This window comes from Diadema antillarum, unplaced genomic scaffold (assembly GCF_040938485.1).
Source record: "Diadema antillarum isolate AM-2024a unplaced genomic scaffold, OU_Dant_1.0 seq00000821_RagTag, whole genome shotgun sequence".
Taxonomy (NCBI): domain Eukaryota; kingdom Metazoa; phylum Echinodermata; class Echinoidea; order Diadematoida; family Diadematidae; genus Diadema; species Diadema antillarum.
The window spans coordinates 3,527,213-3,539,360 of NW_027271698.1; the positions used below are offsets into that span (position 1 = coordinate 3,527,213).

Consider the following 12,148-nt stretch of genomic DNA (forward strand, 5'->3'; position numbering starts at 1 on the left):
AGTCATATATTCATACATATATAAAAGCTTCATGGAATCGTCGCCAACTTACAGCGTACAATATCACTTCCTACTACCTTGCACCACAGCAAAGTTTAGTCAGTTGTTTACACAGTGAAAAGCAATGCATGAATTAATCTGTACAAAATAGTGGAGCTGCATAATTTTGAACTGGTTATGTTACACAAACTCACAAGGACACATGGTATACTGTAAAAGCTGGTATTTTCGCAAACAGATATTTTCACGAATGAAGTCACAGACATTTTCGCGAGATGTTGTTTCGTGATTTGATGCCGAGACTATCACCAGTGCACTAATACCCAAGCATATTTTCGCATATTGTTAATATGCAACCCAACAGTGATTCGCGAAAAGCCTTGCAAAAATAACAGCTTTGTAAGCAATACATAAAGTCATCTGGTCTCAGACCAATAGTGAAGATTTAACAGAAATGGACCAGGGAGTTAAAGAGCGCTGGAAAAATTGAGGTCTAAACATGATGACAGAGAAGAAATACAGACTGTATCAACAAGACTAGACCAAATGGCAATATACCAACTAACAGAGAAGTCTGCCTGCTAGAAAAAAAGAAAAATCCTCCATTGAACATAAATGTCTACTTGAATTTAAAATGTTGAATTACTCAGATCCCCATATTAAAAGTAACATGTGAGCATATTTTCAACACAGCACCATCTTAACATCATAGTTACCTAATTTGTCGCTGTGCAGAGTTTTAACTTCATCCACGGTCACATTTCTCTCTCATAGAAAAAATAAGACATTTCATCAAATGTTAGAGTTCATATAAAGCAAACAAACAAACAAACAAACAAACAAATTTCCAATATCTTGAACTCCAGTTATGCAATCTTCGTGATGTATTTAACTTTTCATATTTCACTACCTTTCTAGGTGATTTCATATACACTGACACATTATCAGCACTGGCTTGGTCATGTTATAAAACATTAATCGATCAATATGCAGACAACAGAGAGATGATCACAGAAAAAAACAGACCAATGAGATGAGAAATAATCAAAGGATGCCAGCTGAATATGTACAGATCGTAATTCTTAAAAGACTCCTGAGCAGCCAAGAAATTCTCATGCTTGATAATTAAGTCAGAATTCTCTGATTCAAATAGTGTATGATTTGACAGCACTGCACAATGCAACATTAAAACCCTAGAACAGAAAGAACATAACTTGTGAGAGAAGAAAATCTCCCACCAATGATGGGTGAAATACATCTTTATCGCATCATATTATTCATCATGCTGTTTTTGCCCATGCAGACACAATTCATACCAGAATGGCAGGTGTGATATCATGCTATAATACAAAGAGGAATACATCAATTTGTAATTTGGCTCGCAAAATCCTCTGAGGAATACACGTCAGACTGCAATAGAATTTGTTGTAAGAATTCCATCAATTGTATGCATAATGTATCTCCATTTACTTTGTCTTGCTACTACATGATTCACACTGTAGTCATCCTTACTACGTCCACCTAACACAACTTACACATGCAGTAGTACATTTTTTTCTCACCTGCACAAAAGTCAATAAACCTCACCTCACATGTGTACATGTATGCAGCTTCTTCAGTCTATATGGCTTCAATGAAAGTAGGCTGGACACAGTGATATAACGCTTTGGAGTTGTTACACATTCAATATGCCAGTTTCTACCTACATGTAGAACATTGTATAAGTGACCATGTGGTCAAAAACAACTATAAACTCACTGGCTGTTCTTGATTTTGCATTATCATGTATCTGCCAGCAAAACAAGATTTTGAAAACTGGGCAAATTTTCTTCTCTATGTTAACACCATATCTAAACAGCATGCACTGTTCTTTATCCTTCACAGCATTTCAGAAACCTGCCCTGCATAGAACTGATCAGCAGCAAAAACACCACAGACTCAACCAACCTTCCCTACGGCTATATATCATACCAAGTGCACTTATAATACAGCATGAAAAAACATTAGCAAGCAAAGGTTCCAACCACCAAACTCACTTTGTTGTTCTTGTTATTGTTGTTGTTCTCCATTGTAAGGATACTATACATTCAACATCTGAATGGTTATATATGCAACAATATACATATTTTTCTCATCAATGCATCACATACACAGTAGACATGTTGAGCCAGTATAAATGCTCAGAGAATAGAACTGTTGATGTATACACCCATCTGACTTGGCAGAACCATCTGCCATTACTGTGGTGTCCCATGGGCGTATGCGTTTAGTGAATGCGCGATAGATATTGCAGCCAGCTCACAGGACACCGCAGTAATGTCATACACAAATCAATCCTCAGATCGGTCTACAGCACAAATGATGGTGTCTAATACGACAAGTTTTCAAGTTCCCACTCATGGACCAGATGGGATAACATAGAAAGCTTGCCTCTCTTTACAGAGACGTGCATTCTTAATTACATTGATTTCACACCTGTGTTTTACTGCCATCCATTCACACACAAACTTCTACTAGAGTCTCACTGAGAAATGCATACTATGCATTATTTGTGCATATAACCAGGGCATACAATAGATATTCAGGTACGTGGGTAGTAGGCCTTGGCGGATCTACATTGAGCCAAGTAGAGTTAAATTTTACAAACTGGGGAGGGGGGAGGGAGAAGGATCTTGTACGGTATGTAACGGACTACATGCAGAGAATGTTAGTCTGTGTAACTTGAGTTTTGATTACTTACATTATGTTAATTAATTACATTTACAATTGATTGTAATATGAGACTTAGAAATACTAATAGCATACTTCATACATTTATAGTGAATTATAGTACTGTCATAATTGGAAATTTATACCAGATTACAATAACCTTGCTCTATTCTCACAGTATTTACAGAGAAAGGAGATGGCAAAAGGTGAACATGAGAACCATTTTCTTCATTTTACAGAAAAGATATAGGATATGCAGATACAGGGCTCGACACCAGCTTCTTTCTATGGTGGCTTGTTCAGGCCACTAAAATCTTTGAATCTGAATTTTGGTGGCCTGAAAAAGATATGTAGTGGCCCAAAATCAACAGAAACATGACAATCCATTTTGAAACTCAAGTGTCCAGTCAAGCCACCAAAAGATGGCAATTTAGGAAATTTGGTGGCCGACATCAATCTTCAGTGGTGCCAGGCCATGGGGCCACTACTCATGTCGAGCCCTGGGGGGCATTTCATGAAGTGCGTTGGTCAGATATTTTTCCGACAAACTGTTACAAGCTACAGAAATCCTTGCATCTGATTGGCTGAGAGCAAATATGTCCGACAACTTTGTCAGACAAAATGCTTCATGAAATGCCCTGCGATATAGATCCCGGTGTATGACAGAATTTTCCTGCATGATGTTCACTGAAGACGCCTTTCAGGTTGTATAGGCTCTCTGGAATAGAGGGCAGTATTTCTCCCCCGTCACTATATTTCTCAAGGAGGCAATTGATGATTTGCGTAATAAAGAAGCAAATCAATTTGCTGGCATGATTACAAGGTCAGCAGTTGCTAAGGAGGACAGAGCGAGTCAAGCTCATAACATCATTCCTGCCTCAGTAAGAAACACTCCTGAAAATCAGATGAGTCAGGTCTGAATGCTTTCTATCACTTGAGAGTCTGAAGTGTACAAGCCCCTCTACTGCATCTTTTTGCTTCTCAACAAGGTCAGTGGGACTGTAATACAGTATCTGCATATCATCGGTCATATCAAAAAGGAAATAAAAGCATTACCTCTAGAAGATTTGCAATATCAGCACGTTTGAATGAATATAATATCAGCAGAGTATATACAAGTTCCATCCTACTTTAACGAGGCAAGTTCAGAATAGTTCTGTTTTTGTCTACCATCTTTCATCCATTTAGTAACAAGACAACTTGTTCACATATACATCAAAAGGTCGTGTTTGGACCATGATTTAATAACAATGCTGTGACCACATTTCCAACATAGTTTTTGTTAATTTTGTGGTCAGAAAACTCCAGATTAGGAGTGAGATTTGGATCATGATTTACATCTCACTAAAATAATCACTGAAAATATTCACAATACTTTGCAGTGAGCTCTTGGATGTGACCAAAGCAGAGTCAGAACATCACTGTTCTTCATCCCACTGCGCATCATCAACCCAGCGTGATAACACTGGCAATCTGAGTGATCGCAGGGCTCACACTCCGGTTAATGAACATAATACACTGAGTAGGCTTCTTGGGAGATGAAGTTTATCAGCTTGGCTGCATGTACCCAAAAACAATATTTTAAAGTGAAGTTCACTTCTGAACACGCATGTTTTGACTACCTTGCTTGATGTACATGTGAACGAGCTTAATGCAGGAACTACTGCTGTTGAAGTCTCAATTTAAAGCCACTACTTAACATTTGCATGTGAAAAAAACAAACAGCTTTAGTGCTTCAAAGTAGTTCTATAATGTGAGTTCAAGATACACGTAGAAACAACCAATGTAAAACCAACGTCAAGTATGAATAGATAAAGTGTGAACAATAGCTTTATCAAAATCATTTCGAGAATAAACCATCTACCATTATGGTTTATTGAAAAAATTAATATCTCCTTTTATTTGTGGCTTTATTGCAAAATTTTATATATGGTAGGATGTTTTGTGATAGAATTGAACTACATATTTGCATCAAATGTAATTACTCAAGCATTTTTTCAATAAATGCTCCAAATAGTTAACAGTGGCTTTAAGATGACTTACAAATAGCTTCCATGCATGAAAGACATGAAATACACAAAAAAGGGCATGCATGCATGGCGTCAAAATCACAGAAGTTTATATTGCTCAAAGGGTACTCTCTGCTCTGTCAAGGCTACATGCTCAGGGCAAAAAGCTAGTATATACGAGGTTTGTCAAAGACAGAAAGTAGATGAATGAAGGTAACGTCATTGTGATAGCATTTATATCACTAGACACAAAACATAATACATGATGTATGCCTATATTGAGTGTTGGTATGTGGTTATACGTATATGTAAAGCATGAACCCACATATGCATACATGCATAATTATCATACCTAGGCACACATACATAAACGCGACAAATGTTTCAAGAAATTCATGTTCATTGTGATGTCACAGTCATGGATTCAGGGTCTAAATGCTGAACTTTCCCACAGCTTCACATACTGTGATTGCAACAAGCACCTCTCTGATGAAAATCAACTCCATCCCATTGTTCAGTGACTGCAATGCAAAGATGCAGTTACCATGGTAACACATGTGTCTGAGGACTTCATCGATGCAAGTATCCTATGGGGTATATGCTGGAGGCGGGGCGGACATTGAGGTTGGGGGGTACCCGGGGAGTTCCTGCTCCAAGAGTTCGTCCCAGTCCTCCACGAGGCGTTCGCGGCGAGGCTCATCGTACAGCGGGTATCGGCGCAACAAGTTGGTGGCGGCTATGATAACGGAGAGCGCCCCCGACACCACCACGAGGTAGTAGCCCGTCTCAAAGGTCACGTAGACCTTGCTGGTGGGCGCTAGCTTGTGCAGCTTCAGCTCCTTCTCCATGCTGGTCGACGCCCAGTAACAGAACCCGTTGATTGCCACACAGAATATCACTAGTTCATGGAGGAAAGGGAAAAACATTGGCACAGGTTTTGTGTATTGTCCTCTAACACACACATTTACTTTAAGGTTTTAGGATTATATAGTTTGGACACAACAGGGAATTCTGTATAAAAGTTTAGTGAGAAGAGCCTAGTTGTGTTTTAGGGCATGTGTGTTCCCATATAACATGCCAAAAAGAATATCATAATATGATAAATTTTCCTTGTTTCACAAATAGAGAACATATATAAAAGCTTGATTTGGACAGACATACTGATATACATGATAAGCAATTGATTTTGATCATTTAAACACACACATACACATGAACAGCTTCATATCTAAATGTGTCTCGCAGAATGACAACAATGTTGAACATATGTAATCGCAATACTTCTGTTTCAAATTCAAACTATACCATTTTCCATAACAATCATTATGTCTTCCTCTGTACTTTGGAAACATATAAATCACAGCAACAACTATATAATAATAAATCTTTAAACAATACACCTTGGCGAATTTAGGCCTGCATCTCAAAATGCTTTCAAGCTTGTTTAAAATACATACAAATTGTGACAAATAGGTCATGTAATGTAATCTATTAAAGCAAGTAACACATATTCAATTTGAAGTACATATGCCCATGATGCTAGATTATTCAAAAGCACTTTTTTCAACATTGCCATGAAAATAATATTCTTTCAATTAATTACTACTCTAGTAATGGAGTGTGTCACTGTAAAAATCAACAACAGCAGCTAATTTTGCTTTGAGAAAAAAAGTCCATTGGTCTTGCCTGAGGACAAAATGGGGGTTTACATACCGGTAATGATTGAAAAGCAGGCAAAGCGTCGACACATCTTGAGGGCAGTCTTCATGGGTCCCAGGGTGTCGAGAAAGAAGGCAATGAGGGAGGAGGTGATGGCTAGGAACAGGAATCCAATCACTGCCCTCATGACACTAATGGTCTGGACATCAAAGCAATGCTGGTATGCTGTACAACAGGGGGGAAAGTTATGTACACAAATATTACCAAGTAGATGGTTGTTCACTTACAATGTAGTTCATAAATTGTATTCAGGAGACCCCTTTTATAAGGTGATTTAATCACGTGAATTCCATATCATAACCCAATAAATCTTAGAATTGCAAGAGGACTAGACTTGATGCACACAATATGACCTAGCATCTGTGCAAAAGAACTTTGAGAATGGGACACATGCCTAAACCTGTACGACAACTGATGAAAAGGTTCGAATACATATTCACACTACAATAATCAATAACATTTTTCTTTTAAAAAATGCAATATAATGAACTGTATTAAAATCCAGCACAACAGAAACCCACTTTGCTGTCTACACAAGAATTACTTCAAATAATTAAACAGTCTTGAAACATCTACCTACATCTACATTTGTACATGTACCTACATCTCATTAAAACTGTATGATCAACTACTACACTTGTCCATGTAACAACTAGGTGTACACCCATGTTTTCACCATGCCCAAAGGTTTTGGTTAGATTAAAGAATCAATAAACTTGTAACATTTATTAACATGACCTTCTTTTCCTTATATCTAGAGTTAGTTGAGCATTAGTTATTACAGCCACGAGCAAGTGGACCATAAAGTGCTCAGAAGATCAGAACTGGACAGTAACTTGCCATTCTAAGCTTCGATGTAGAGACATCCTTTGATTTTGTACCTCATAACCTTATACTAACCATAACACACAATTTGAGGGCATTCCCTTTGACAAAAGACATTGGTATATTAGTAAATAGGGTCATTACAAAGTCTTTTGCACCTTATTTCACTGATAGACAATTTTTTTACACAACCATGGCAATTATTGGGTAAAAATGGATGCAGTGATGAGCATAGGCTGTTAACCCTTTGAGGACGAGTCCCGAGTTTTCTCCGGCAGGTGTCTACAGGAAATGTGTGTTGTAAAAATAAATCAGCTCGTCCTCAACGGGTGAAGATTTCATTGTCACCTGGTGTTGTCTGCTAGAATTTCAAAATGCACGTCACCACCCTCGCGCTACACACCCCCCACTAAGCTAGCTGGAATATGTGATTTTTAAATTCGGCAATGTTGGATGCAGTATGGTCAAACTCACCAGCTATGTTATCCAGATTTGGAGTGAGGAACTGGTAAGCACCCAGGTGTGTAGCAGAGCACTGTCCCCCGTGGAGCATGAACCAGTTCTTGTCAGCCAGAGCCGAGATGAGCACCGCAATCACCACCATGCCCAGGATGGCGGCCACAAGGTTCCGCTCGGTCTGCTTGGGCCTCAGCCGATGTCTTCTCCGGTGCCTGTGGTGACTGTGGTTGGACCGGCTGCGACGGGAAGAGCCCGCCGATGAACGACTCGATGAAGGCATCTGTGAAATGTGAGACACACACAGTGAGGATCCCCCAGTTTCTAGAGCTTGTTGCAACTACTTTCTTGATTTCTTTTTTGCCTGTTTTATCAAGCACATTGCAATTCTTCTTTTGATTTTATCACAAATTCCCAAACTTCTATCCCTCTTTCCAGAGTCCTGGCTTTTCCTAGATGAGTTAAAGCCAATATCAAAAACGTAGCTCAGGACTTGGATCTACAACGGTCCTAGACTTGTTATGGACTTCACACTTTGAATCTGGAACATTGGACAATTCATCAGTTACCATATAGTCAGCAGAATTATCTTCTTTCAGGAATTTCCATCTTTTGGTCTTTTAATACAAAGCATAATGACCGGGCAGATTCACAAGGGCTTTTAGCATGTCACAGCAACATAATGAAATACTTGCCCAGCATCCTGTCCAGATATCATACGCAGCACACAAGCGCAATGTCAAAAAAATCATGGCATGCTAAAAAGAAGAAATTTGGAGAGTCAAATGTCTGCAAATGTACAACTGTACTAAAATTGGTCAAAGATAGAGATCTAGTGTTCTTGGACTACATAGACAGCTCATTCACTGTGGTCACATGGTCAAGAATAATGCTAAGATGGCATCAGAGAGATTCTAGAGTCCTAAAGATTCCAAAGCCCTTGAGTAGGCCATGGACTCCATCTAATAGACACTTCATGTTCCTGGTGTTCATTTTGCAGCAAAATAATAACATTTGTAGGTATATTCATCAAGTTGTGGATCACTGACCCAAACTGCACCTTTTACAAACTCTAATATGGTAATACACCACTTGATTCAGACATAAAGAAACTATTTTGTCATTGGCAAAGTTGTGAATAGGCACCCTCCATCACAGGGCGCAGGTACTGTAGTGCGTGCATCCATGAGTATGAAAGCAAGTAAGGTTTAGGGTGGTGTAGGTACATGTAGAGTTGTATGGTAAAATCATTGGAGGGACATTAGAAAGTCTCTCCAAGAACAAAAGGAAGAAGGAAAAGAAAGATCAAAGGAAAGGTATCAGGAAAAAAAGGAAAGGACAGAAAAATGCTATGCTGCAGAAATCAGCCATACCACAACTGTATCAATTGCGCATAAACGTCACTTGGTGGAGATGTATTCACAGGTATTAAAGGGATCGTATAGTTTTGGTTGAGACCTAATTTCAGGTTTCTAACATTTTTTGGTGATATAATGAGAAACCTCTTATGAAATATGAAATAGCATGTAATTCCATGAGGAATTCAATGTTTATTTGATGAAAATTGGTTTTGAAATGACTGAGATATCGAGAACAGAGCGATTCTAATAAAGTGTGGGACCCACATTTTATTACGATCCCTTTGTTTTATTTTGTTTTTGGATGTTTCAGTCATTCCAAACCCGATTTTCATCAAATAAACTTTGAATTCCTCTTAAAATGGTATGCTCTGTACTATTTCAGGAGTGTTTTCTTGGTACGACTTTGTATCTCGCAAAAAGTTGAAAGCCCAATTCTCATCTCCACCAACACTGTACCATCCCTTTAACATTACACTGTGCAAGAAAGCCCCGTCACTGTGCTAATTGACTGTTGAACGCCATGTTGGGGCTGAATCTACATTGTATAAAACAGACTAGACCAGAGATAAAGAGTCTTGTTAGGTACCATTCACTGTAGGTAGAGGGAAATACATGTAAGGTCCCACAGTATTTAGTATAATAGATCACTCTGAATTTAGTGTTGCCGTGGGGTCTGTATCAATGTATCGCCGTTACGGTATCATTCATAAAGTGAAAATTGATTCCTGTTTCTTTGAATGTGTATGTAAATTTATCTGCACAAATTTCAATTTATGCTCTGTTGAGTGCGACAGTATCTTGGCAAAATGATAACCTTAATTATCACTGGTTGGCATCACTAGCCCAACTCCATCATAACACTTCAACAGTAACAACTAGAAAAGCACTCGGCGAGCACAGACCTCCGCCAAGCCAGCAACTCGTTTCCCAAAATAAAAGCCTGTTGTTCACGTCATTGCACGGCGCCCTGCCCAAGCTGAGCACACACTTCAGATTTTCAGTGCGCGTATGTAAACCTCCAGTACGCACAGCTTGAACCCCACGTTTGTTGATCTTACAGCAAAAGATGGAAAAAACCTTCAAAAATCTATCAAAATTCCTGGATCACTGCCAAAATTTAATGAGGTGTTCCTTGTGTCTATATCGACTTTTTATGCAAGTTTCATTTTAATCCGTATGCAAGTTTCATTTTAATCCGTACACAACTTTTTGAGATATTTTGCAAACAGACAAACCAACATTCAACAACACCAGTGAATGCAGTGGCAATGTTCACTTAACCTCCTTCCTTGGTGGAGGTACATCTATGAATTAATAACAAATGTGCATGAGAATTAATGAGATGGACGGACTGTCCATTCCTAACATCTTAATTCATGCCATGTCCACATGCCCATTTATCAAACCTCCTTTTGCATTTCCTGCCTGTGTACCGGACAGTTACCGATTGGGATAGACACTGTCTATCACAGTTCGGGAAACCCACTCACAAGGGGGGCCCCTCCTGATAAGTAACCCGTCCCCCTTATAAGTAACCCCGTCCCCAAGTCGCCACGTCTGCACTCAAGCATTGCCGCGCCGCTGCGCCTGGGACTGAGTACAGTACTCAGTCGCCACGTCTGCACTCAAGCATTGCCGCTCCGCCGCGCCTGGCGACACTCACGCCAGTAATCGCTCGCATTTCAGCATTCGCATGGGTCGTTTGACATCGCATTTAAATCCATGATTTTAGATATGATGCCTCGAACCGATTTTGCTCAAATTTCGTGAGCAACTAGGAAACTTGTGAAGCTTTATGGACATAATCAAGCGAATTGCCGCAGTCCTTTCATTTTCGCGTTGCATTGCAAAAAAGCGTGGAGACTCCTTATAAGGGGTGCCCCGGGGGTTACTTATAAGGGGGACGGGGTTACTTATAAGGGGGACGGGTTACTTATAAGGAGGGGCCCCCCTTGTGAGTGGGTTTCCCGAACTGATCACTTTGTAGCCATAAATTTACAAACATAGCTCAAAACTGCGCTACGGACTACAACAATGGAATGGAGGAGATGAAGGGATTGAGGCTCATTACATCCTTGTCATTGATTGGAATCATATCTAACGTTATTCAAAGTCAATGAATAACACACACAGCTACAGCGTCAATGCCAATGGCAATGCATTGTCATCAGTGATTGCCATTGGCATTGCATTGCGGTGTCACTGCACTACATGGTACATGGGCCATTGCCCATGCCATGGCAGTGAAACAACACAACAGCAAATTACACTAACCTTTCGGTCGTTCTATTTGCCAATTTCTCCGACGCTGATTTCCAGTCTAGGTGTTCGACTATTCATCCATGATTTCAACTCGCGGGTATCAACAGCAATGCAACAGAAAGGACTGAATACAGATTTACATCGAAGATACTCCCCTTTCATCCACACTTCGTAGCGCAAACTCGTCCCACGATTATGACATCACTGAACTTTTTGTTCCTGGTACGGGTGTTACAGAGTGTACACACAAATTCTGACACAAAACATGATCGAAGGGCAAATTCTCGGTAACCACTGTATTCTATTGCCAAAAGATGGCGCTCTTCAGAAATGAAGCCTCAGAATGAAGTCTACCGACGGTGAAACCTACACCTTCCTTTGCTGGTGACGTTCAAGAATGAGATTTTAGTTGACACTATTTTTCATGCAACTAATAACGTCAATCTCGTCACCTAAAAATGAAAGACAATGTTTCAATAGAGATGTCATGAAGCTGGATAATAAACGACACGACATTTTCATCGTTAGACTAAAAAGATTGTGACTTGTGACAAAGATTTCAGTCTTGTCTAGATTGCTCTCGACATTCGTAAAGCATCATCACATTATTATAATTGTGATATCTAATTTTTTTTTGGCATACTTTGTTGAGCATTTCAATACACGTTACCCAGGCGTAGAATAAAGATCACAAGATTTCGTTGCTATGTTTCTCACGAACATTTTCTGTTTGTTTCTTTGTTTCTTTGTTTCTTTGTTTCTTTGTTTCTTTGTTTTAGTCTTGACTGGCTTTCTTAATCTCTAGAA

The 12,148-nt window shown here is 39.3% G+C and overlaps 1 protein-coding gene across 1 annotated transcript; it reads right to left on the bottom strand.

Annotated features, from left to right (window-relative positions):
• Positions 1-4,607: 4,607 nt before the first annotated feature.
• On the bottom strand, positions 4,608-11,548 carry LOC139739892 (transmembrane protein 127-like). Its single transcript, XM_071650492.1, has 4 exons — positions 11,354-11,548; positions 7,737-8,001; positions 6,432-6,602; positions 4,608-5,616 (listed from the first exon to the last, which is right to left on the bottom strand). Exons 2-4 carry the CDS (start codon positions 7,999-8,001, stop codon positions 5,306-5,308), a joined length of 747 nt encoding a protein of 248 aa, XP_071506593.1. The 5' UTR covers positions 11,354-11,548; the 3' UTR covers positions 4,608-5,305.
• Between the last annotated feature and the right edge of the window lie 600 nt (positions 11,549-12,148).

Excerpts from the sequence above, each read along its gene's own strand:
- LOC139739892 (XM_071650492.1), bottom strand. The coding sequence starts at position 8,001 with ATGCCTTCATCGAGTCGTTCATCGGCGGGCTCTTCCCGTCGCAGCCGG. Across the intron at positions 6,603-7,736 it reads AAATCTGGATAACATAGCTG|CATACCAGCATTGCTTTGAT; the intron begins GTGAGTTTGACC and ends CCTGTTGTACAG. Across the intron at positions 5,617-6,431 it reads CTGCTTTTCAATCATTACCG|TGATATTCTGTGTGGCAATC; the intron begins GTATGTAAACCC and ends TCCATGAACTAG.